This window comes from Capricornis sumatraensis, chromosome 1 (genome assembly GCF_032405125.1).
Source record: "Capricornis sumatraensis isolate serow.1 chromosome 1, serow.2, whole genome shotgun sequence".
In the NCBI taxonomy this organism is placed as follows: Eukaryota; Metazoa; Chordata; class Mammalia; order Artiodactyla; family Bovidae; genus Capricornis; species Capricornis sumatraensis.
Genome location: NC_091069.1, coordinates 104247417 through 104274575, shown reverse-complemented (window position 1 = coordinate 104274575; position 27159 = coordinate 104247417). Strand labels below are relative to the sequence as shown.

The 27159-nt window shown below is 45.1% G+C and overlaps 2 protein-coding genes across 4 annotated transcripts; one reads left to right on the top strand and one right to left on the bottom strand.

Moving 5' to 3' along the window:
• Positions 1 to 1757: 1757 nt before the first annotated feature.
• Positions 1758 to 8927, bottom strand: ZNF514 (zinc finger protein 514). Its single transcript, XM_068986881.1, has 5 exons — positions 8909 to 8927; positions 8058 to 8146; positions 5291 to 5417; positions 4893 to 4988; positions 1758 to 2575 (listed from the first exon to the last, which is right to left on the bottom strand). Exons 1-5 carry the CDS (start codon positions 8925 to 8927, stop codon positions 1758 to 1760), a joined length of 1149 nt encoding a protein of 382 aa, XP_068842982.1.
• Positions 8928 to 19436: 10509 nt separating this feature from the next.
• ZNF2 (zinc finger protein 2) lies at positions 19437 to 24440 on the top strand. 3 transcript variants are annotated; one of them, XM_068973344.1, is made up of 4 exons: positions 19437 to 19466; positions 20917 to 21043; positions 22547 to 22660; positions 23157 to 24440. In XM_068973344.1, the coding sequence occupies exons 1-4, from the start codon at positions 19437 to 19439 to the stop codon at positions 24158 to 24160; spliced, it is 1275 nt and encodes a 424-aa protein (XP_068829445.1). In that variant the 3' UTR covers positions 24161 to 24440. The 3 variants fall into 3 exon arrangements, with proteins under 3 accessions (XP_068829445.1, XP_068829436.1, XP_068829453.1); XM_068973335.1 differs by having other exon boundaries at positions 22547 to 22668; positions 23120 to 24440; XM_068973352.1 differs by lacking the exon at positions 22547 to 22660.
• Positions 24441 to 27159: the final 2719 nt, after the last annotated feature.

The window sequence follows — 27159 nt, the reverse complement described above, 5'->3', positions numbered from 1 at the left end:
AATGAGAAGATTCCACATGCCAACTAAGCCTGTGCGCCACAACTACTAAGGCCATGCTCTAGTGTCAACAACTGTTGAGCCCAAGCACTGCAACTACTGAAGCATGCATGCTCTAAGGTTTGACAGCCACAATTAATGAGCCCCTGTGCTTCAGCTACTAAAGCCTACATGCCCTAGAACCCTCATAGCACAACTACTGAGTCTTCACGCTACAGCTACTGAAGCCCATACCCCTAAACCCTATGCTGCACAATAAGAAGCCACCACAATGTGAAGACCGTGCACCACTAGAGAGTAGCCCCCACTCTCTAGGACTAGAGAAAGCCTGTGTGCAGCAATGAAGATCCAGCACAGTCAGAAATCAGTAATTAAAAATAATACTTAGGGAAAAACAGATGCTTTTACAGTTGCAATTGAGTAAGATCTGGTTTCCCATCAGTATTCAAGAGAATTCTTCCCAGATGAGGGGACATTTGAATAGGGTTCTGACTGCTCACCAGGCTTTAGACAGTGGAGAGGGCATTCCAGGCTGGTGGAACAGCTTAGGCAGAACAGCCCAGGCTAGGAAGTGTGGACGCATGTTTGAGGTATGGCAAGCAAGCTAGTTTGTCTGAAATGGAGGTTCTTGTCAGGAACAGCAGGAGGTTAGGGCAGACTGAAGAGGGCACTGAATGTCAAGCTGAGAGGTGAGCCTTTATCCTATAGGCAAGACAGAGGCTTTGGGGACAGGATGGGGTGGCAGGATAGGTGCCCACTGATGAGAATGATTAACATGGCCAGAGATACATAAGAGAAAGGGACTATGTTAGGCAAAAACCAGCTACAAAGTTGCAGGCATCCAGGCATATAAAGTGACCTGAGTGAGGGTTAGAGAAGGACAGTTGGGGGAAAAAAGATATATATATGGGGCTTCTCTTGTGGCTCAGTTGGTAAAGAATCCGCCTGCAATGCAGGAGACCTGGGTTCAATCCCTGGGTTGGGAACATCCCCTGAAGAAGGGAAAGGCTTACCCACTCCAGTATTCTGGCCTGGAGAATTCCTCACAAAGAGTCAGACACGACTGAGCAACTTTCACTTCACTTTGCCCTTTAAAAGAAAACCTGTTACTAATGTAAAATATGTATGAGTTATCTGGCGTTGTTTCAGGGATTTTCGTTTGCTTTTGAAACACTATGTGACTGAAGCCTGTGCTATACTGATTACACTGATGAGGCTTCCCCCCAGTATAAATTCTCCCATGTATGGAGACTTCCCTGGTGGTCTAGTGGTTAAGACTTCATCTTCCAAAGTAGGGGGTGTGGGTTCGATTCCTGGTCAGGGAGTTAAGATCCCACATGCCTCATGGCCAGAAAACCAAAACAGAAAACAGAAACAATACTGTAACAAATTCAATGAAGACTTTAAAAATAGTTCATATAAAAAAAATCTTAAAAATAATAAATTATCTGATGTTGAATGTGTGACCCACTAACTAAAGCCTTTCCAAATCCATGATATTCACATAGTTTCTTACTGGTTTGAATTCTCTCGTGTTTGGTAAGGGAGGAGGTATGATGAAAGCCCACCCACTCTTAATAGAGCTTCGGTTTGGTGTGTCCTGTCTGATGTTGAACAAAATGTGTCCTGTGTCTTCTGACCAAAAGTCTTCCCACATCCATTGCACTCCTAGGATCGCTTTCTAATATATAATTCAGTACATCCTCTGAGGTTTAGTGGTGTGTGTTTTCCAGCTGAAAGCCTTCGTGCATTGGCTGAATTCATAGGGTTTTTTTCCCAGCATGACTTTTCTGATGTTTAATAAGGGAGGCAGTGTGAGCAAAGGCTCTCCCACACTCATTACATTTGTAGGGTTTCTCTCCAGTATGGTGTCTATAATGCTGAGTGAGAGAGGAACTCTGGCTGAAGGCTCTCCCACACCTGTTCCATTTGTAGGGTTTCTCTCCTGTATGAAATCTGTAGTGTACAACGAGAGAGGAACTCTGGCTGAAGGCTCTTCCGCATTCGCTGCATTCATAGGGCTTCTCTCCAGTGTGAGTTCTCTGATGTTTAATAAGGGATGAAGTATGACCAAAGGCTCTTCCACATTCATTGCACTCATAGGGCTTTTCTCCAGTGTGACATCTCTGATGGCGCTGAAGTTCTGACTGGAAATGGAACACCTTCCCACATTCACTGCATTTGCAAGATTTCTTCCCTGGTTGGGTTCTCCGAGAGTTACTTCTCCCTGAAGTCTGTCTGAATTCTGTATCACAATTATAGTATCCTTCTCTTGTGGGAACATGGTGTTGGTTAATAGGGACTGATCTTAAACCTGAACTGGTCCCAAATTCACTCCATTTATGACCTCTCTTAAGGGTGGGAGGAGATTTTTGAGTGAGTGACGTTTCTTTCACATGTCTCTCCTGTTTTTTGGGATGCATCTCTACCTGGTCATCCCAACCACAGGTTGCTTTCAGTCTGGAGGTCCTGAGTTCATCGCTAATGTGTTTCTCCACTGATGCTCTCTGAAATAATTCTTCTTTGGAAAGTCCCTGACTTCGCATAGGTTCCTTGGCTTGAGGCCTCCTCTCCCAATCTGGAAAAAAAACAAAAAAGACAGGCTGGTATTACCTGTTCTATGTGCCAAGAGGAAGTAAAGTCCTATGATAGACGTAAGATAATTAACCTTTAAAATAATACCTAAAAGAGGGTACAGTCTCTTCCAAGAATGGTGTATGTCTGAAGAACATTTTGGAAGTGCCAAGAATAAGATAAGCAGGTAACTGGAGATTAGAAAAACTTGAGAGAACAGTGTTGGGACTCCAGTACACAAGGTAAGGGCTTCCCTGGTGTCTCAGTGGTAAAGAATCAGCCTGCAGTGAAGAGATGCAGGTTCAATCCCTGGGTCAGGAAGGTCCTCTGGGAAGGAAATGGCAACCCACTCCAATATTCTTGCCTGGGAAAGTCCATGGACAGAAAGGAGCCTTGAGGGCTATAGTCCATGGAGTTGCAGTCGGACATGACTTAGCTACTGAACAACAGTAACACAAGGTAAATCCAAAGACTGTAAAGATGAGAGGAGGGTAGGAAGATGCCCTCTACAAAATCTTCCCTCAACACCTCAGTCCACACCACACATTATTGTGTATTATATAATAGTATAATATACATACTGTATACATTAAACATCTATTACTGCATGGAACTGTGATAGCAGAATAATTATCCCCCAAAGATGTCCAAGTCCATCTGAACATATTTATGTATTCAAATCCCAGGAACATATAAACATGTTACTTTAAATGGCAGAAGAGACTTTGCAGATGTGATTAAAGGCACAGATCCTGAGGCCAGGAGATTATCATGAGTCATTCAGGTGGGCCCAGTCTAATCACATGAGTTCTCAAAACCAGAGACAGTTCCTGGCTGAGTCAGAGAGATGTGGTGTGAGAAAGACTCGACCCATCACTTCTGGCTCTGAAGGTGGAGGAAGGGACCCACAGGCCAAGGAATGTAGTAGTCTTTAGAAGCTGGGAATGCTCCTCAGCTTATAGCCAGCAAGAAAATGAGAAACTCAGTCTGACCACTGTAAGGAATTGGTTCTGCCAACAACACAGATGAACAGGAAACAGACTGTCCCCTAGACACTCCAGAAAGGAACTCAGCCATGCTGATACCTTGATTTTCACAGTGTGAGACTCATACTTGATTCTGAGTTGTGAACTATGAGATAATAAACTTGTGTTGATTAAAGCCGCTAAGTTTGTGACAATTTGTTTCAGCAACAATAGAAAGCTAATGCAATAATAGTGACCCTTCTGAACAGAGAAATGACTGGCAATGCTTAAGCAGGGCTCCCACAGGCCAGATTTTAAGCCAGTAGGTCTTGTGGGGATCCTGAGGATCTGAATGTTTAACAAGCTCCCCTAGAGATTCTGAAACACACTATATTTGTAGAACACTGTAAACAGACAGATACTGATGATGAGACTAGATCCAGATGCCAGACCCTTGCCCTCATTCTGGAAGGAAACACGATCAAGAGAGTACCAATACAGAGATCAGCATCTTCTCTGTCTGTCCTCTTCTGAAGTCTTGAGGCCCAGACTGCGCTCTCAGGATTTGAGCCCTGCTTTGGGGAGCTTCAGCTCTGGCCTGAGGCTGATTCTGTTTCAAAGATGGACACGGACACAGACTGTCATCTCCTGCAGTATGCTTGGGTTGCACATGGAGGCAGGAGAGCTTTGTGTCCGGAATTTTGTCCCAAGGGGTGGAGCCTACCACCCCGAGGACTCAAGTCACCTAGGAATTCAAAGAGATGCCATCAAGAGCCGGTAAGACGTGGTCTTCGTTCTTAGAACCACCTCTGTTGTAGTTCAACTTAATAAAGCCTGAAGTGTCTTCACCTTGATCTTCCTGACGTCATCTGTCAGGATGTCCTTGCTGGTAGCCCTCTAGTTTCTGGGCTACTTAACCGTTCTGTTTGATCTGCTGCTAACTCTTTGTTATCCTTGCTGATACAGGGCTTAACAACTGTTGGTCCTTAGACTCCATCTAACACTGATGGTGTGACATCTACTGATGACGCATAGTCCCAAGAACCCTGAAGGGTGGTCAGAGTTGGGCAGATGTTTATTTCTTATCCACATTACTCACAAGAAACAAAGGAAAGATAAACACTAGAGAAGAAAATGGACATCTTTTCATACCAGAAAACATTATAGAAGCCTACAGGTATTCAGAATACTGGAGTGGAGGGCTCTTGGCAAGCAACTTCACCTTTTCAAAGAAAAGGGCTCCTGGCAAGTGACCACACCTTCTCAAAGAAGAGGCCCCTGACCAACGGTTTAAAGGAACTTTCCAGTCACAGTTGGCCCTTATGATGTGTACTCTTGTTTTAGCCTGACTCTCACCTGAGTGGACACCTGTTGAGATTGCTCTTTCTAAAATACAGGGCTCTTCCCCTTCCTCCAACTGGCAGATCATATATGGTTTGGACACTGGAAACCCTGGTGGTAGAGAAGGAAAAAGATCATGGTATGGGTATGTAAGAGGCCAACGCTTGTGGACAGCCTGCAACTAAGCATGGTGAAGTCATAAAGCTTCTTACTCTGATCTCGCATACAGCGGGACTTTCCTACGAGGAGAAGAAATACTGAATCTCCTGGGCCCCAAGAGAAAATAAATGTCTAATTCTGGAATTTCAGGGCAAAAGCCAGCCAACAGGCCCAGACACCCCTAGCTTTTAAACACCAAGGAACTAAAGATGGCCTGATGGGCAGGCTCTGGGCTTTGGAGGAGCTGAGCTCACCCAGGGAGGCCAGGTTCTTGAAATTCTCCAGCATCACCTCCCGGTACAGGTCCTTCTGAGTAGGGTCCAACTGCCCCCACTCCCACCAGGTGAATTCCACAGCCACATCCTCAAATGTCATCAGGCCCTGAAACACAGAAGACAATCTTGCACCCTCAGAGAGTACACTCATGGCCCTGGGAGGAGAGGAGACGGGTGTCTGAATAGAACCTTAGGGTGTACAAAAAGGCCAAGAGTTCCTGGCTATCACAATGCCAGGTTTTATCACCTGAAAAATATTTTAAGCTGCTCCAGGGACTGTGTCATCCTTACTACTCAGTATCCCACGCAATGCCCACAGATCTCAACATCCAACTGCTTAGAAATATAATCAGGGCCTCAGGAGAATCAAACCTTTAGGGACACCCCACTTATGTGAGAGAAATAAATACAACCCATTTCCTCAGTTTTCAGAATGTCTCACAATTTAGTGACATTTAAATAGAATCAATAAAAATAACAAACTGATTAAAATAAAAAAAACAAACTCTGCATTCTGAGTGTATTATAGTGTCAACAGTCTTCTAATTAAGTATTTTTGAAACTTGTGGCCTAGGATTTCGATGATAATTCTTACTAAGGCCAAATAAAATCATTTGGGGCTTAGAATAACTTATCCCATAACAGCTGCCAGCATACAGTTCAGTGAAAGTATGTAAAATGGACTTACAGTGAATTAGTAAGTCTTTTGTGAGTCTGATTAATATAAATCATCTCCCCAAAAAGCCTAATCATTTTTCAGTTTCTAAATGTGCAAAGTTGAGAGTGAGAACCCCAGATCTCAGGGCCTCACAAGGTACAACCATTCTGTGGGTCCGAGCCAGAACTATCCTGTCAGCCTCTATAACGAAAATACTCTCAATTGACTTACATTGTACAATAAGCTATAAATTATGAACTAAAAAGCAAATAAGTGAAGGTAATATAAACTCCTTTTACTTTCCCCTCAAAATGTTTAAAAGTCAAATCCCATTTAGATACTGATTCCCCAGAATAAGCCAAACTAACAATTTTATATTAAAGGCAGTCCAAAATAATCAAATGTGGAAAACTCACTACCTTAGTGACCCAAATGATAGACTGTACTATTTGTGCAAAATATTCATTGGCCCTCCCTACAGAATTGATTTTCCTACCCCACTGACTCAGGTGTAGTCAAGTCATTCACTTTCACATTTGGAATGTGAAGCAAGTGACATGAGCTACTTATGAGCAAAAGCTTTCACAGTCAGCTTCTACAACTGCTGCGCTGAGAATGGCAAATGATCCCAGAGTGAAGATGTGGGGCAAAACCATAGCTTGCATGTAACGTGGACAAGAAATAAACCATTGTTGGTGTAAGCGTCTCAGGATTCGCTGTGTTATCACAGTATAACTAGCCTCAACTGACTCATTTATAAAGCTGGTACTCCAGGTGTTCTGCCATAATAAAAAAGCCTAAAATACGTAATAGTGGCTTCAGGGCCAGGCAGTAGAAAACACTGGCAAGACGGCAACCCATATAGTTTGGTGGTGAACTGTGTGGTAAAACTTGATGCAATAACTTGAAAGAGGAACAATGCAAGCATGAGCAGGTGATGTGATGAGACAAGGAGGGAGACATAACATCAGTGGTATGAGCTGGTTGTCACTGGCTACATGTGGCAAAAGTATGACACGCACAAAAGAATTAGACTAAGAGTTTGCTGATTTGCAAAATTAAAATGTAAGGCAAAGAAAGTGTCCAGAGGGGCTTCCCTGGCTGCCCAGTGGTTGAGACTCCGGGCTTCCAATTCAGGGGAAGTGGGTTCAATCCCTGGTTGGGGAACTAAGATCCCACATGCCACATGGCCTAGCAAAAAATAATATATATATATATTTTAAAATATTTTAAAAGAAGAAGAAAGTGTCCCAGAAATTCCAGGACTTGCAAGGTTGGAGACTTAATGAATACTCATTTCCAACTGGTCGAAGACAAAATAGATATAGCTTTTGCATGACAAAAGATGATTAAAACCCAGCCTAATGGCAAGGACTAAGTCATGAGTGTGATTGTCAGACCTTTTGTTTCAGTTCAGTTATGGCTCCCAGTAAATCCTCTCAGTGGGACCAAATTGCTCAGAGTGACTAAAAGTAAGGTTTTGCCAAGGAAACCCCAGAAGCTCCACAATTAAGTCTAAAGAGAGGGGCATATTTCAATAACAACTGTGGGAAAAGCTGCTGATATACGGAGCTAATGGAAGCAAATGCACAAAAAGCTGGTCAGGTTTTTGAGAGTCACACTGAAGGTGCAAGACTTGAAACAATCCTTGGGCCATCAAACTACTTAGGATAAAAAAGCTGCTTAGCCCTCAAAAAAAGTTCAGTATCATCTTCATATGCAACCAAGGAAGATACTGCAAAAGGAAGAAACTTCTGGAGGGCAGAGCCAAGAGCCAAGGAGAACACTGGACTGGGAGCTATACTCAGACAGCAAAACCAGGACACATAAAAGACCCCTCCCCCCCTCAATCCCAAGGCCAGGGTCCTCAGTGTGTCACCACACTAATCCAGGAAGATAACAGGTACACAGGGGCCCAGTCTCACTCAGCAGAGAGCCCTGGGGCAAGGAGACCAGCAAAAGCCTTGATGGGCTCTGCCTCCTGCAGAGCAGGAATTGGGTCCAGTTCCCTTTGGCTCCAGAGAAAAGGAGGCAAAACTCTCCACAGTTCAGACATTTGAGAAAAACTTAAAGAGAACCCCAACTCACCTGTGGTCTGGCTTTCAGGAATAAACTGGCTGTTCCCTTTTCTCCTAGGCATCTCTCTGGAGGAAGAGCAGGGTCCTGAGAAGGGAGAACTAGGAAGGTAAAAGGAAGGTAATAAGGCTAACCCTCATGAGATTTACAGCTCCCAGACTCCCCCAGTCAGTGTGTCGCCCCCGTGGTTTCTGGGGATAAGGCTGGACCTATGGGAGCTGAGGGACAGGCTACAGGCTGCCTGTGCACACTGCTGCATGAGGCCCCCCCTTGTCCATAGGCCACAACAAGCTGTAGGTAGCTGGAGAGTGACCAGTCTGGCCACTCTTTTGTGGTCACTGGATCTCCAATATGCAGGTCCTATATTAGGCCTTTTGAAAATATAAACATGGAGAAGTACTTCAAGGAACTTTAAATGTCACCTGAGGGTATAAGACAGGTTAACAAGACAAAATAAGGCCTAGGACAAGACCACATAAAGATATGGGACTTTGCGGAAGTCACACCTCTCCTTGGGAAGTAGTGCAGAGGCCAGGTCATCCTGAGACACTTTCCTGGGTGTTCTAAAGCATCATCAGGTCTCTGAAGCATATTTTAAGAGCCCCTTTATTATAAGGCCAGGGCTTCCCAGGTGGCTCAGTGCTAAAGAATCCGCCTGCCAATGCAGGAGACTCGGGTTCAACCCCTGGGTCCGGAGAAGGAAATGGCAACGCACTCCAATATTCTTGCCTGGGAAATCCCAAGGACAGACTCTGCCCCGCCAGTGGGACTCCCTGCCCCCATCCTATGGTCCTCCTTCTCCTCCTGGACCCAGACTGACTCCCCAGAAGGGTTCCGGCCCGCGGCACCCTCGAGAGCCAAACCTGAAACTCTGGAGTCCATAGCTGGGGCTGGTCCTTTCACTAGGCCCAAATCTCTGTCATTCTGCGGCGGCCCTGCGATCCTCCCGGGGCTCAGGGAGCGGGGAGCGAGCCGGATGACACCGGGCTTCCCCACTTCGCGCAGGGACGCCCAGCCGACCCGCAGGACCCAGAGCTGGGCTGTCAAACCCAGACTGGCGTCCCAGCTGAGCGCAGTGCGGCTGCGGCTGTGGCTGCGGGGGGGAGATGCTCTTTCCCCTCTCGGACTCCCAGACGCCTCAGAAGCCCGGCCGCCGCCTTCCTTCTGGAGACCGGACTCTGGGACCCAGCTCCCACGGAGACCACTAGGAAATGGCCACAGCCATACCCTAGATCTCGGTGCCCCGCGCTCCTCCAGAATTGCTTCTGCAGAGCTCACAGGGAACCGATGGGCCCTGCAACTCTGCGCCCAATTCCAGGCCTCCTCAGCCCCTCGCGGGCGGGCAGACGGAGGAACACTTCGCACTCTGTCACCGGCTCAGGGCGCAATGCCCATGGCTGGCCTGCGCACCAGGAGTAGCTGAATCCACAAAGATCCAAGCAATACCCGGATTCCAGCCCCGCCTCCCGAGACCCGTCCTGAGCCTGCGCGAGAGGAAGGCCACCAAGCCGGGGTCCCCAGAACAAGCGTCGGGGGCGGGTCTGCGGGGGGAGGTCGAACGAGCGGCGCCTGCGCACTGGCAGCTTGGGAACCTTGGGTGCTCTGCTCCGGCAAATTGCAGGCTGGGCAAGTGCGCACCAGCTACCTGGACAGAGGTTTCACTCTGCCCCTAACTCCTTTTCACCCCGCCCCCCCCCACTTCCCGCTACGGGCTAGGAACCGGAAGCAATCCCCTTATTGGAAGTGCCTTTAGTAACTGGGCCCAGCAGCCGGGTTTGGGGCAGTTCAACAGAAGCCACTGGAGTTAAAAAAAAAAAAAAAAAATCCTGGCCTAAACACCGAGCCTGCCAAATAAGAATTTCTAGGAGGGTCTCCAGAAATGTGAATTTCTTATAAAATGTCCAGGAGATCCTGACAGGCTGTTCCCTACCTCTCCGTCTTTCTCCCACTGCTCCCCGCCCGCCTCCCCCCAAGTTTAGGTTCAGCGAAGGATGAACCCAAAGACAGAACTTTGGACATCTTCCTCCTCTAGAAGCGAGGATCATTTCGGACCTAAAAGAAATAGAGACATGATCTGGATATTAAAACGATGTTTCTCCGGGGGCACTTCGACCAGAGAGGAGACTTGAGGACTGAGAGGTTGGTGAAGGAGTCTTTCGGCTTAGAAAGAAGATAAAGACCTCAAAGGCCTCGGGCCTTTGAAAAGAAGATAAAGACCTCAAGGGCCCTTGCTGAACCACCTGACTTCCAGGATGATAAAACTGAACTTTAAGTTCCACCCCATACTCCGGGCAGATTGCGTTATCCTGGGACCCTCCACCCCCGGCCGGGACCCTCCACCCCTGTTCATTCGCCTGACTAAATCTTCCCGTATCGCTTCTGCAAAACTTCCCCTTAAATATGAAGCTTCCCTGATCCTGCACGCGCTCAGCTTGGTCGTTTGACCGACTGTGGCCCCTCCTTGCCTGAATAAAGGTAACCTGTCTCCGTTGAGGTCGTCTTCCTTCTTCATTGCCTCGTCTCTAACTATATCTTACAGTTGGGACAAATAACCTATCAGGGCAAAAGGCCTTTTCTCCTTTCTTGCTCTTTTAATGTTTCACCTTTCTGCCAGCACTTCTGGTGACACAGATGGCCAAGATGGTTCAGCAAGTGTCCAGCAAGTAAGCCCTCCTACTCCGGAGCCAGAGTGAGGAAAGAGGGGCAGCGCTGCCTGGGAACCATGGCTGGCACAGGAGTTTCTGTTCTCTTCTGTGCTCTGGAACCAAAAAAGGTGAGGGTATGAACACATGAGAAGAGTGTCATCTCATTGGTGGCTGACATAACCAGAAATTAAACTGCTTCAGATTCTTTGTACTTTTATCCTCTAGCCTATATCTTTGCTGGTCCTATACTCTCTGCCTAAGTTGCTTTTTTTCTTAAAGAAAAGTAAAAAGGTAATTACTTTGGAAAACTCAGCAGTGGCCACAGGACTGGAAAAGGTCAGTTTTCATTCCAATCCCAAAGAAAGGCAATGCAAAAGAATGCTCAAACTACCACACAATTGCACTCATCTCACACACTGGTAAAGTAATGCTCAAAATTCTCCAAGCCAGGCTTCAGCAATACATGAACCATGAACTTCCAGATGTTCAAGCTGGTTTTAGAAAAGGCAGAGGAACCAGAGATCAAATTGCCAACATCCGCTGGATCATGGAAAAACCAAGAGAGTTTCAGAAAAACATCTATTTCTGCTTTATTGACTATGCCAAAGCCTTTGACTGTGTGGATCACAATAAACTGTGGAAAATTCTGAAAGAGATGGGAATACCAGACCACTTGACCTGCTTCTTGAGAAACCTGTATGCAGGTCACGAAGCAACAGTTAGAACTGGACATGGAACAACAGACTGGTTCCAAATGTGAAAAGGAGTACATCAAGGCTGTATATTGTTACTCTGCTTATTTAACTATATGCAGAGTACATCATGAGAAACGCTGGGCTGGAAGAAACACAAGCTGGAATCAAGATTGCCAGGAGAAATATCAATAACCTCAGATATGCAGATGACACCATCCTTATGGCAGAAAGTGAAGAAGAAGTAAAGAGCCTCTTGATGAAAGTGAAAGAGGAGAGTGAAAATGTTCGCTTAAAGCTCGACATTCAGAAAACTAACATCATGGCATCTGGTCCCATCACTTCATGGGAAATAGATGGGGAAACAGTGGAAACAGTGGCTGACTTTATTTTTCTGGGCTCCAAAATCACTGCAGACTGTGATTGCAGCCATGAAATTAAAAGACACTTACTCCTTGGAAGGAAAGATATGACCAATTTAAATAGCATATTCAAAAGCAGAGACATTTCTTTGTCAACAAAGGTCTGTCTAGTCAAGGCTATGGTTTTTCCAGTGGTCATCTATGGATGTGAGAGTTGGACTGTAAAGAAAGCTGAGCACCAAAGAATTGATGCTTTTGAATTGTGGTGTTGGAGAAGACTCTTGAGAGTCCCTTGGACTGCAAGGAGATCCAACCAGTCCATCCTAAAGGAGATCAGTCCTGGGTGTTCATTGGAAGGACTGATGTTGAAGCTGAAACTCCAATACTCTGGCACCTGATGCGAAGGGCTGACTCATTTGAAAAGACCCTGATGCTGGGAATGATTGAGGGCAGGAGGAGAAGGGAACTAGAGAGGATGAGATGGTTGGATGGCATCACTGACTCAATGGACATGGGTTTGGGTAGACTCCGGGAGTTGGTGATGAACAAGGAGGCCTGGCGTGCTGTGATTCATGGGGTCGCAAAGAGTTGGACACGACTGAGCAACTGAACTGAACTGAAATAATGTTACGGTAATTAATCATCAAGTGTACCAATTAGAGGAAGCCTTTTCCCAACTTTCTCAGCCATAATTTATTGCTTCTTCCATTCTACTCCCATAGTGTCTTGGACATGACATAATTGTAGCACACACTGCTTTGTGTTGTAATAATTCCAAATTCTGATTTGTCCATTGGACCATGAGTTCCTTTGGGGGCAGTAACTGTGTTTTATTTGTACCAATGCCTTGACTATTGTAGGCAATTTAGGGGTTTTTTTAGTTTAACTGTAGACTTGTTCCTGACTGTAGACTTTATCACATTTTTTGGGGGTATAATTCAAGTCTTCCCTGGAGCTATAGATCAGTGGTCTTAGCTTTGGCTGCACATTAGGATCACTTGCATACAGAGAAATTTGTATGCAGGTCAAGAAGCAACAGTTAGAACTGAACATGGAACAACAGACTGGTTCCAAATTGGGAAAGGAGTACATCAAGGCTGTATATTGTCACCCTGCTTATTTAACTTATACACAGATTAGATCATGAGAAATGCTGAGCTGGATGAAGCACAAGCTGGAATCAAGATTGCCAGGAGAAATATCAATAACCTCAGATATGCAGATGATACCACCCTTATGGCAGAAAACAAAGAACTAAAGAGTCTCTTGATGAAAGTGAAAGAGGAGAGTGAAAAATTTGGCTTAAAAATTAACATTCAGAAAACTAAGATCATGGCATCTGGTCCCATCACTTCATGGCAAATAGATGGGGAAACAATGGAAACACTGAAAGACTCTATTTGGAGGGGGGGGGGGCTCCAAAATCACTGCAGATGGTGACTTCAGTCATGAAATTAAAAGACGCTTAGTCCTTGGAAGAAAAGTTATGACCAACCTAGGCAGCATATTAAAAAGCAGAGACATTGCTTTACCAACAAAGGTCTGTCTACTTAAAGCTATGGTTTTTCCAGTAATCATGTATGGATGTGACAGTTGGACTATAAAGAAAACTGAGCGCTGAAGAATTGATCCTTTTGAACTGCGGTGTTGGAGAAGACTCTTGAGAGTACCTTGGACAGCAAGGAAATCCAACCAGTCAATCTTAAAGGAAATCAGTCCTGAATATTCATTCAGGAAGGACTGATGCTGAAACTGAACTTCCAACTTTGGCCATCTGATGCAAAGAACTGATTCATTGGAAAAGACCCTGATGCTGGGAAAGATTGAAAGCAGGAGGAGGAGGGGATGAGAGAGGATGAGATGGTTGGATGGTATCACCGACTGGATGGACATGAGTCTGAGTAAACTCTAGGAGTTGATGATGGACAGGGAAGCCTGGTGTGCTGCAGTCCATGGGGTCGCAAAGAGTCGGACTTGACTGGGCAACTGATCTGAACTGAGGATCACTTGCAGATCTTTTCAAACTCTCACTCTTCAGAAGGAGGCCCAGGCATCAATAAGTTAAAGCTCTTCAGGTGATTCTGGCATGCAGCTACGGTTGAGAATCCCTAAGATGTCTCCAACGAGGGTCCTTCCATTAGTACCATGGAAGGCTGGCTTGTATGCTCAAAATGTAGGGAGTCCACACTGCTGCCCAATTAAATACACGTATATCTTGAGTTCTCTCTTAAGCAGAAAAATGTGCACATGCGCAGCCCCATCCTCAGACCCAAAGTCTGCGTCTCTCCTGCCCAAACTTTATAACCGACAGTTAAAAAACAACCTGAAGCAGAAACAAGGCCCTTCGGAGGGTCAGAAGACTAGAAATCCTTCTCGGTAGGGATGAGTCCCAAGGCTGAGAGACATATTTCCTTAGGACGGCCCTCCCATCGGAGGTCCAGAGGGACGTGACATCACACATAAGCAGTACTTCCAGGGGGAACACAAGCCTCACAAGCATCCAAGACCGGTTGCTTTTTCATGACCAAGCTGCCGCACTAGCACGTAGGATTCGGTCCAGCGCCGCCAACTCGTCTCAGAAGGGTACGCTCGCGCAGATCTTTAAACGTCATATTAAAGCGCTCCCACCGCTGAGACTTCTGGGAAATGGAGTCCCCAAGGCCAAACTATGGTTGGGAGCGCGGGCGTCAGAACTCTCTGCGCAGGCGCACTGGTCTCCCGACCCGAAGAGGCGCCGTCTTCCTGGGTCCTGAGCAGTCTGTGCCGGAGGTGAGAGCTGCGGGTGTGTGCTGTTGAGCCGCCGAGAGAGCGCAGCGGCAGAGAGAATGGGATACTGAGAACTTGGGGGAGGTGCAGTAGGAGTAGAAGAGGTGAAGCGGGCGGAGCCAGCCTGCAGAACGTGTGTGTGTTTGTTGTGCGTGCGGCGACGTCCCTGCTCGAACAAGTGCGGACTAGGAAAGTTGTACCCGCATCCCAGTATGTGCGTGTTTCGTGTGGGCACTGTTAGCAGTGGCCTTTCGGCGTGCCCCCACTATATGTCAGATCCCGGCTCTGCGGTTGGAAGTTTGGAGGCTTCCTTCGCCCCTCCGGTACCTTTTTCTCATAACAGTTGCTTAATAAACGTGGGTGGAATTGACACTAAACCTAGTGTTCCGCCCACTCCAGTTCCTCTCTTTTCCAAAAAGCGCCTCAGATTGTCTCGTTTAGCTCCCCTCCCTAGACCTCTGTACGAGTGATCAGAGGGCCTTCGTGGCGGAGGTAGGATTTGCTGTGGGGAAAAAAAAAAAATACGAAAGAAGTAGAGAAGTGATAGGCAGATTTGAGAAGGAAATGCTTTTTATAAGAGTGAAGCGTCGAGGAATAGTGGGAGACAAGGATGGGGAAAAGCACACTGTGGTCAGGGCATAGAGGATCAGGACAAGACATGGTCAGCAGGATGGATTTTATGGGGCTGATCGGGGATTGACAGGAATAAAGCTAATTTTGGTGCTTTTATTCTAGAGGTCACATTCATAATTAGAGAGCGGAAGGGACTAGTGTAGGGAGCCAGTCAGGAATGCTTGGTAGTGGTCATAGTCCTGAATCAAGCTGTCGTGAGCCTGAATTATGATGGTGTCAGTGGTAGGGAAAGATACAAATGACATTGCAAAAGAAGAGTCTGAAGGACCTGGTAACTTTGGGAGTTAAGAGAGCCAGGAGAGAGTTTGAATTTGGGGCACCTGGGAAAATAATAAAACATCTGCTGTAAGTGTAAGGGCTTCCTTGTGACTCAGCAGTGAAGAATCTGCCTGCCAACACAGAAGACGCAGGTTCAATCCCTGGGTTGGAAAGATCCCCTGGAGGAAGAAATGGCAACCCACTCCAGTATTCTTGCTTGCAGAATCCCATGGACAGAGGAGACTGGCAGACTATAATCCATGGGGTCACAAAGAATCAGACTCAACTTACTGACTAAACAATAAGGAGAACTGTAAGGGCAGGGAAAGGAATTGATGTGGGGAACTGCATAAGGATAGATGGTTTTAAGATGCTGACAGAATGCCTGACTCGAAATACTTAGTCATTTGGAAATGCAGGATGAGTTTGGAAGAGAGATTGGGACTAGATTCAAGAAGCATATCTGTAGAGGTGGAAAATTAAGTACCAGGTGTGCATGGACTTTCTGCGAGACAGCAAGAACACTGTACACAGTCTGAGCGCTGGGCAGCATGAGAAACTTGCCAAAACAGTCAAAAAGCTTCAAAGAAATAAAGAGAAGAGGATTATTGGAATCAGAGCTCATAAATGCCTTGGCAGTTTTCAAGCATACAGTTTCAGGTGTGTGCAGGGTTTGTCCAATACTCTGTGACCCCACGGACTGCAGCACACCAGGCTTTCCTGTTCTTCACTGTCTCCTGAAGTTCGCTCAAACTCATGTCCATTGAGTCAGTGATGTCATCCAACCATCTTACCCTCTATTGCCTCCCTTCTCCTCCTGCCCTCAATCTTTCTCAGTATCAGGGTTTTTTCCAGTGAGACAGTTCTTTGAATCAGGTGGCTAAGGTATTGGAGCTTCAGCATCAGTCCTTCCAATGAATATTCAGGACTGATTTCCTTTAGGATTGACAGATTTGATCTCCTTGCAGTCCAGAGGACTCTCAAGAGTCTTCTCCAGCACCACTATTTGAAAGCATCAATTCTCCAGCACTCAGCCTTCTCAGTCGGTAAAGAATTTGCCTGCAGTGCAAGAGACCAGGGTTCAATCCCTGGGTTGGGAAGATCCCCTGGAGAAGGAAATGGCAACCCACTCCAGTATCCTTGCCTGGAAAATCTCATGGACAGAGGAAGCTGGTGGATTGCAGTCCATGGGGTCGCAAAGAGTGGGGCACAGGTGAGCGACTAACACACAACACACAGCCTTCTTTATGGTCCAACTGTCACACCCATACATGACTACTGGAGAAAGCATAGCTGTGACTTTGCAGACTTTGTCGTCAAAGTGATATCTTTGCTTTTTAAATATGCTGTCTAGGTTTGTCATAGCTTTTCTTGCAAGGAGCAAGCATCTTTTAATTTCATGGCTGCAGTCACCACCTAGAGTGATTTTGGAGCCCAAGAAAAGAAAATCTGTCATTGCTTCTGCTTTTTTCATCTTCTGTTTGCCATGTATCTTAATCAATGTGTAAATACTCAAAACACACATATATAAAATTGCAATTTATCCTATCAATGAACATGCAAGTTGTTTGTAGTTTACCCTAGTGATCTTTTCCCCACTTCAGATTTGTGTTGCCACTGCAGTCATATATCAAGGTTTCCTACATACTTGGATGTGTTTGGGGATTTTCTAGTTTATCAGTCTGTTATTTACATGGCTATCTTTTTCATGAAAATAAATCATTATACTGTAGAGATTTAAAAGTGCTAGCTGTTCCTGGGTTCAAATTCTGCCTCAGCCTCTTACAAAGCCTAAATTTCCTAATCTGTAAAACAGTACCTACCTTACTAATTTACGAACATGCAATTCAACTGTTCTTGTAAAGAGTACTTAGCATAGTGCCTGGTAAGTAGCCAAAGTTCAGTAAATGCTAGTTATTACTAATATATCATAAAATAATATTTTAATATGATACCATTACTATATTAACATGATAATATCAGTGGTATTCCATTGTGTGTATGAACTGGACCATACACACAATGGCATCAAATCCTGTATTTTAGAAACTTAAGATATTTCAAGTTTTTGCTCTTCTAGGACTTCCCTGGTGGTCCACTGGTTAAGAATCCACCTTGCAATGCAGGGGACACCAGTTCAATCCTTGCTTCAGGAAGATTTCACATGCCATGGGGCAGCTAAGCCTGTGCACAACTACTGAGCTCAAGCTCTAAAGCCCATACTCCACCATAAGAGTAGCCCCCACTTGCCACAGCTAGAGAAAGCTCGTGCACTGCAACCAAGACCCAGCGCAGCCAAAAAAAAATTTTTTTTTCTCTTCTGTAGATTAAATGAGATGACATATAGAGTGCTTAGGAGGTTGCCTCACATGGCACTCAGTAAAGGTTAGCATTAATGATAGTTAATAAAAAGCTTTGCATATGTTTTTCCTTAGGAAAGACTCCAAAGAAGTTGCTGGGTCAAAAGTATGTGTTTTAAGGCCCCTGATAGAAATTACAAATTCTCCAGGCCAGAATACTGGAGTAGGCTTTCCCTTCTCCAAGGGATCTTCCCAACCCAGGGATCGAACCCAGGTCTCCCACATTGCAGGCAGATTCTTTACCAACTGAGCCACCAGGGAAGCCCTTCTGGTGGGGTCAGAGCCTTATGGAATTCTAAGAATAAATACAGCTAGTCTACATGCAAATTGGGGTCCAGGCTGATGCTGGGGTGAAGTAGGGTTTCAGGGGCCAGGGATTCTTGGGGCTTTGCTTTCAATGCTTCACCACCAACATACCTTCCTGTGTTAGTCCATTACAGCCTGTTCTCTACTCCGTGCCCCCCACATACTCATGGATTCTGCCTCCTGGTACCTTTGGTTCCTCTGACCCTCATGGCTACTTCTGTCCCTCATGATATACTTTCAGCTCATTGCCCACTGGTGGAACTAGGTTCCTTTTATTTTGTGAAAGCCTCTTAGGCTTTGTGTGAATCTTTGTAATTAAACTTTACTTGAGTTAACTGAGTATATCTCAGTTTCTCACATAAAGGGTCTAATTAAGACATAGTCAAATCAAGCATTTGGGGGATTCATGAGTGGGGCGTGGGGATTGTGTGGTCCTGAGAAGGAAGAGGGAAAGATGTGTCTGAGGCTTGCCGAGTACTCTCCTGCAGTGGCAGTGTATTCATTGATCCTTGTTATGCATTCGCCCATCTAACTTGTGGTCCTGGCATTTCTTAGTTCACGATCCTGAGGATGGATGTCATCTTTTGAAGCCAAACCACAAATCAGTCCACAGGTCAGCCTCTGGACTGCCCACCTGTGGCCTAATCAGCATGGCCCCAGGATTGAGACTCAGGATCATGTGGAACAAGCTGTGGCTGCCCCAGTGTTGCTCCATTAGCACCGGGTGTTGCTGTGAATGGGGTATTTTTCTTTTGACGAGGCTGTAGGTGTTTTCTTGACAGGACTTACCCATATAGCCATTCATAAAACTTCTTATACTTTTTGTCTGATTAATCATGATGAACAATCTGATCTGATCTCAGATGCTCAGTCATGTCTGACTCTTTGCAACCTCGTGGACTATAGCCGGCCAGGCTCCTCTGTCCGTGGGATTCTCTAGGAAAGAATGCTAGAGTGGGGTGCCATTTCCTCCTCCTTCAGCACCACCTGGGAAGCCCCATGATGAACAATATTTAATGTGAATTTATAAAGACAATATGAGCCTTAATATATTCTCAACTGCCAGGAATAGAACTTTACCTCTAAGATCATGGTAAAAACAAGCACCACACTGTTTTCTGCACAGCCTTGCACTCCATTTCTGGGATGGGGTGGGCTTGCTCTTGGCCTTGCTTTTCTTTGCTTTCCCTTTGTGTAGGGTGTTGAGGATGAGGGTGGGTACATAACTCACTGGTGAGTTGAGATTTCTTGCTTCATGGGTCATAAAACTACTAAACGAGACTGGTCTTTCTCACATCCTGCTTCTCATCCCACCTCTCTACCTCATTAGGACTCAGCTCTTCTCTGCAAGGAGAGCACGCTGGAGGGAATGGCTGCTGTGTCTCCAACGAGATGCCAGGTGAGGCAGACTCTTGTGTTTCTGAAATACTGTTAGGCTCCAGAATGTAACCACTTTTCTTTCCGTCTTGGGGCTTCTGGGCTTCTTTGCTCAAACCCAACCAGGTGGAGAAAGGACTCCATAAGGAATGTCTCCTTCCCATTTGACTTGTGTTGGTATCTTTCAGTGACCCCTTCTTGCCTTGAATATGTGCCTGCTAGCCTGTCACCAGGGACACAGCCCCCATTGCCTTCACTCTGATTTTGCCTTAAAACTGGTGGTAGGGGTCTGATGAGAAGGTCTGTGGAGCAGCAGGCAGTTTCTAGTTCTGATTTCCCTTTAGTACATCCACAAATGGACTGAAAGTAGGCCCCCATATTCCAGGGAGAGTTGGGTTAGGCAGAGAATGTGACACATACTATAAAGCACCCCAGTGAGGTTGAAATAGTCCTAGAGAGAGAGTTTTGGTGCGGGTAGGGACACACAGCTTACCCCCTTTCTGCCCCAGGGCAGAGAGTTTTTAATTCTGAGCTCTGCTTAGAACCTCTGCAGACACTCTGGAAACTCATCTAGGTTTTAGACTTGGGGATAAAGATGGAACTTACAGAATCAAAGAACATCAGAGTGAATTGAGAGAAAGCCTAGAGATGATCTAATCAACACCACTATTTGAAGGATTTGTCCACACAAACATATACATAAGGGCTTCCCAGATGGCTCAGTGGTAAAGAATCCGCCTGCCAATGCTAGATGCTGGAGATTTGGGTTCGATCCTTGGGTCAGGAAGATTCCCTGAAGGAGGAAATGGCCACCCACTCCAGTATTCTTGCCTGGAAAATTCCATGGACAGAGGAACCTGGCAGGCTACATTCCATGGGGTCACAAAGAGCTGGACACGACTGAGTGACTAAGCACGCATGTACACACACTCACATAAAGACAGTTGGTGCAACTGGACTAGGTTTATAGATTAGATAATATCACTCCTCTCCTGATTTTTACAATTATACTGTCATTATACAAGAGAATATCCTTATTTTTACAAAATATACACTGAAACATTAATGAGTAAAAAGGCATCATGTTTACAAGTTACTTTAAAGAAGTTTGGAGAAAAGATAGGCAAATGTGTATATTCTGAGACAAAGATAAAACCAATGTGGAAAATGTTAACATTTGGGGATGCTGGGTGAAGAGTCTTTGTTCTATTCTTCCAAGTTTTCTGTAAGTCTGATAAAAGAGCCCCTGATACTCCGAGGCTCAGCTAGAAAGGTGGTGTGGGGTTATGCCCAAAAAGTCATGCCTCAGGGCTTTATGGCACTTTCCCCAAATGCTTCAAAACTGTTCTTGGTCAGAACCATTTTCTTTCCACTCCCCCAGCATCCTCCAAGCTGTTGTCATATATGACAGTTTAGTCTGGTCCATGTAAGAGAAGGATTATGAATAAGGGAGAACATGATTGTGTTTCCAGGACCCAGTGACATTCGAGGATGTGGCCGTAGTCTTCACAGATGAAGAGTGGAGGAGTCTGGTCCCTACTCAGAGAGACCTCTACAAGGAGGTGATGCTGGAGAACTACAAGAGCATCGTCTCATTGGGTAAGGAGAGCTTTCCACCAGAAGTAGACCCGGTACGGAGTTGATGTGGAGTTGAGAGGCTAATATATTGACATCGCTTCTTCTCCCACCTGAGTTGGAAACCCTGAGAGACAAGATGAAAGAGCAGAGGGATGTAACTTAGCAGTTACAGTGACAGTGGCTTTCTTAATCCTGAACCCCAGCCTGCAAGAGGTCCTTGAGCTGTAAGCAGACTGGACAACCACAGGCCCCCCTCACTGAGCAGCCTAGCCATGCACCACAGAGGGCTCACCACAACTAGAGAAAAGCCTGCACAGCAATACAGACCCAGCACAGCTACAAATAAATACAATTTTTTTTAATGGTGAGGCAGAGCTGTGCTAATTAAAATAATAGTTTAAATTTATTACTATGTGAAAAAAATCAAGTTTACAATTCAGCATTATTTCATTATCCAATTTTTTTAAACCATCTGAGCCACCAGGGAAGGCCTCCAGTTTTAACTTTTGTTTTTTAATTGGGAGACTTCTGCCTAAAATGATCTTTTACATATAAAAGGGTCTGGCGTGTATTACATACAATAAGTCATGATGGATTTAGAAATTATCAGCCTGCAGATATCAAAATAAATCAAATAGAAATTATTTTAGATGGGGTAGCCTTATTTTCCAAATAATGCTCTCCAGTAGTTTTTTTTCCCCCAAAATTGAGATATAATTGTCATTATTCAGTTTTTAACAAAGTGTATCTATAGGTATCTTTCTGTATTACAGTGAATAGAAAGAAAGAAATAGGGACTTCCCTGGTGGTCCAGGGGTTAAGATTTCACCTCCCAAAGCAGAGGGTGCCAGTTCAATCCCCAGTCCGGTTCGATCCCTGGTCTGGGGGGTAAGATCCCACATGCCTCAAACCAAAACACTGAAACGTAAAACAGAAGCAGTACTGTAGCAGGTTCAATAAAGACCAAAAATGGTCCACAGCAAAAAAAAAGAAAGAGATGAATACAAAATACAAAAGGTGATTTTTTCTTACTGTCTATGCCTCTAGTTTTCCTACAGTGAACACAATCCAATTAAGTAAAATCATACTTAATATGTTTATGTTAGTTGCTCAGTTGTGTCCAAAAATAATTGTACTAAAGCATAAATAAGCAAAAATGGGCACCTACATTACACATTCTTATTCAAGGTAATCTTTTTTCATTCTTACCTTCCCTGAGGTAAGGACTCTTCCTGCCATCCTACCAGTGCTAGAGCTAGAAGCATCCCAGTCACTTCATGGGGGAAGAATAAACACATTAATTCAAATAGAGTCTATCCACTCTGACTAGATGCCACTTGTTCCCTTTTAGAACCTTAGTCTTGACCTCCTTTCAGAGGTTCCTGCACTTCTGCATACCTCATGTGCACTTCCTGCCTTTTGCATTTTCTCTCTGAAATACTTAAGAGGCTGGAATTTGCTTTGGAATCGTTGTGTATTTTCATCACATATGACCACCTGGCTTGTTTCTTTCTCCACAAGCAGGACTTCCAATACCCGGACCTGATGTGATTTTTCAGTTGAAGAGAGGGGACGAGCCTTGGCTAGTGGAGTGTCATGAATTTGAGGGAAAAGAAGGTGCAGAGAACGTCTCTCTAGGTAATCGAGTATGAACTGGGCAGGAGAGTTTTGTTTTGCTTTGTGTTTGGTATTTGGGTGCATGTGGGAGGGAGTATTGAGTATCATATTTTTCCTCAAATTCAAGTCTTCTCGTATATTTTTTATTCTCTGTCACCCACAAGTTTTCTTTTTTCCCCGTCTATACCTTGAAGTATTGTTCACCTTCATTCACCAAATGTTTACTTTTTCAGACCTGTCATGTTGTCCATTCAAACCCCTCCACTTAGCTGACACTCCTGATTAATCTGGCTCTTTCCTGATGGAAATTCTCCTCTTTTTTGAGATTTTTCACTACCAGTTCTATTCCTTGTTTCAGTCCCATGTCTTGGTTTCTCCCTAGAGTGCAATACTATTTGTGGAAGCAAGCAAAGTGACTGTCATTACTTTTCAGATTTATCACAGTAGCCGTCCTTTCTGTGCTAACATTTCCTAACCCAGGAAAGAAACATGCATCTGTATTTTCTATCCATTCCAGATTGGGAGACTAAGCCTGAGATTCAAGGTGCTTCAGAAGAAGGAAAATCAGAAGGATCATTGAAGGAAAAGCTTGGAAGAAAAGGTCCTCCATCTCCTAAATTTGAAGTTTATGTACTGGATGGCAGGTTGGGAACAGAGAAGGAAAGCCCTACAGTTGAGGCCTGCAAGAAACCCCCTTCTCTGGAAGAAAGCTTGCAGCACAGGGCAAACCCCAAGAAATTTCTCACTAAAGAGAGAGACCAGGAATGCAGCAACTGTGGGAAGACCTTTTTTGACCACTCCTCCCTCATCCGCCATCAGAGGACTCACACTGGTGAGAAGCCCTATGACTGTCCCGAGTGTGGGAAAGCCTTCAGCCACAGGAGCAGTCTCAGTAGACACCTGATGTCACACACAGGAGAGAGCCCCTACGAGTGCAATGCCTGTGGGAAAGCTTTTTTCGACCGTTCGTCCCTGACTGTACATCAGCGAATTCATACTGGAGAGAAACCCTTCAAATGCAGCGAGTGTGGAAAAGCCTTCTTTGACCGCTCATCCCTTACCCGCCACCAGAGAATCCATACTGGAGAAAGTCCTTATGAATGTAACCAGTGCGGGAAAGCCTTTAGCCAGAAAAGTATTCTTACGCGACACCAGCTAATCCACACAGGCCGGAAGCCATATGAATGTAATGAGTGTGGGAAAGCCTTCTATGGGGTCTCGTCACTGAACAGACATCAGAAAGCCCATGCTGGAGAGCCTCGGTACCAGTGCAGCGAGTGTGGGAAGGCTTTCTTTGACCGCTCCTCCCTGACTCAGCACCAGAAGATTCACACTGGAGACAAGCCATACGAATGCAGCGAATGTGGGAAAGCCTTCAGCCAGAGGTGCCGGCTCACCCGACACCAGAGAGTTCACACAGGAGAGAAGCCGTTTGAATGCAGCGTGTGTGGGAAAGTCTTCAGTTCTAAATCATCAGTTATTCAGCATCAACGGCGTTATGCCAAACAGGGAATAGACTGAGTGGGGCAAAAGCTTTAGTCCAAGGATCTCCACGAAAACTCAAGATAGGTCTTCCCCCTCTTAAATCCATCACCTGGTCGTCACACCTATGCTGGCTACCCCTCTCCTTTTTCTGCCTCTCTGCAGCCACAGTGTTTGAAGAAATACTGTCCATCCACTGTGTTACAGAGGTGATGTGGGATGCCAGAAATTAGGATGTGACTTTAAAGAGTCAGCATTCTGAAGACATTTGTCAGACACTAGGGACAAAGGTTAGGAGGCTGTCCTCAGACAAACCTCTTGTCCAAAGCCCCAGGCATCTCTGCACTTTATATAACTGGAGGCCACAGCTGGACAGGAAAGGCACCCTTTATGTCAGAGCAGCACTGTTGTTTCCAGAAGTTCTTTTTTTCATAGCCGTTAGTCCCTCTCTCAGAGGATTTTGGGCACTGACCTTGTCCTGTTGTGTCCCATCATCTAGATCTCTTAATACTACTACTAGTAGCTAGCACTTATTGAGCGCTTATTATGGATTAAGCACTCAGCTGAGAGTTTTGCAAGAAGTAAATTATTTGGTCCTTTCAACAACCCTCTGAAGTAGGTACTGTTACTCCCCACAATTTACAGATGAACAAACTGACGTTTAAAGAGATTAAATAACTTGTCCAACGTAACAGCTAGTACAAGAAAAGTCAGGTCTTGAATACAGGTCTTCCTTCAAAATCTCTTTACTATAAGGCTATAAGGTTTGCTTTATAATTTATGTATGTGTATTATCTCCTCAACTAGATTGTAAGCAGAGACATGACTTATATGTCTTTGTATCTCACACAGTGCCTTGCAAATAATAGGTGCTCAATAAATATTTATCTGAATTAATAACTTTTTGACTACCAAATTCTATTTAAAACACCTCTTAGAGTCACAGCCTTTCTCTGAATTTCAGTCTCACCTGTACTTTTGTCATCTTGGGCTTCTATTACTATAGTAGTCACTCCCTGATCTGAATTCTTTCCTCCTGTTTATTGAGGAGGGGGATATCAAGCTATGTCCCAATAATAGGCAAACCCCAAATAAACCAAGATTCATTTCTCACATAAAATCAGATGTGAGTCAGTCTTTCTTCCTCACCTTCATCATTTAGAATATGTTGCCTCCAATGTCCAGAGAAGGCAATGGCTCCCCACTCCAGTACTCTTGCCTGGAAAATCCCATGGGCGGAGGAGCCTGGTAGGCTGCAGTCCATGGGGTCGCAAAGAGTCAGACACAACTGAGCAACTTCACTGTCACTTTTCACTTTCATGCATTGGAGAAGGCAATGGCAACCCACTCCAGTGTTCTTGCCTGGAGAATGCCAGGGAGGGGGGAGCCTGGTAGGCCGCCGTCTATGGGGTTGCACAGAGTCAGACACGACTGAAGCGACTTAGCAGCAGTAGCCTCCAATGTCATCATGGGGTATATTCTGGGATATTTTTAAGGGCCATCACTTATATCTCATAAATCAGAACCCAGCACCAAAAGGCTAGAAGGTCAACAGGCACCTCAGTAATTGGTTAATATCAACAGCCCCTGTCACAAGTTACATCTTTCCATATCACTGTTAGGTCAGCCTTTCCAAGTGACCCCCTTCCTGCCCACCATTGCCTTATTCAAGACCTAAAATAGCTCCCTGTTTAATGAAGGTCTCTCTGAATATTTAAAGTCTGCCCTGATATGATCCTGCATTACTCAACTTGAAGCCCTGACTTCCCAGATCCTTCTGTTCCCTGTTGTTTAGTCACTAAGTCATGTCTGACTCTTTTGACCCCATGGACTGTAGCCCACCAGGCTCCTCTGTCCATGGGATTTCCCAGGCAAGAATACTGCACTGGGTTGCCATTTCCTTCTCCAGGGGATCTTCCCAACCCAGATATAGAACCCATGTCTCCTGCACTGCAGGGGGAGTCTTTACCACTGAGCCACCAGGGAAGCTCTATTTCCTGGGCCCTGCCCTATATTTTTATTTTCTTGAAGGGGAGGTACCAGGCAACTTTGACTCCAGGCATCTGCATTCCCTTTCTGTTTACTTAAGGTGAAGCCCAGAAGACCTGATTCTGAAACACTGTCTGGAATGTAGCTACCCTGCATGAACCCTAATGGACCAAGATCCATTTCTCCCTGGGAGTTGAAATCTAGTTCAAGAAACTGGATTGCCAAACAGACCCTTCCCTAATCTGCTCAACCCTACTGGTCTACCTGTCTTAAAGCAGATGAGCAGCAGGGAAGACTTTTCACATGCGGACTTTCAAAGCAACCAGAGTGCAGAATCTGTTGGAGTGGATAATATGTGCTATTATTTAATAATGTCAAGTAGAAAATGAAAGGAACTACTGCCAAACTTTTGGCTGGTGACTGTCTCTGAGAGTTCTGAATCTTAACTGCCTTGTTAAAAGTAAGCTGAAGGTCCAGTATTTCCCTAAGATGCTCTGCCATTGTCAGCAAGATTAGACAAGAATGAATTCAGAATTCTAATCGACATTTGGGTAAAGTGATCATTGAAACAGAGTGGGAACATAAATTCAGCAGTTCTCCTTTTGTTACCTTTTAAAACTTGGGAGATGTGCAGAGCATTTTTAAAAGGTAAAGTACCTTCCCATCTCCTGCCAACAATTCTGAGGAAAGGGCCATTTAGCTCTTAACTGATACCTCCCAGTAAGACATGGAGTAATGGAGGCTTTCCATTTTGAGGTTTTAGCTTCACCGGATGGCCACTAATAAGATCAAATCTTGGAATCAGAAATTGGCATTCTGAGCATATAAGGCAAAAGACTTGGTAGTGTTTGTAGGGTTTTAGCCTAAGATTTTAAAAGTGGTTTTGAAGAAATGAAATAATTTCTCTGGTGCTTAAATAAGCCCTAAGTTTTAAGAGAGAACTGAAAACTTACCATACAGTTTACCAGAAGCACTCCAGGAATCAGCTCTTCAAAGAAAAGGATGAACTCTGAGATGAAGTGAATATGGTAGAGCAAACCTGTGCAGCA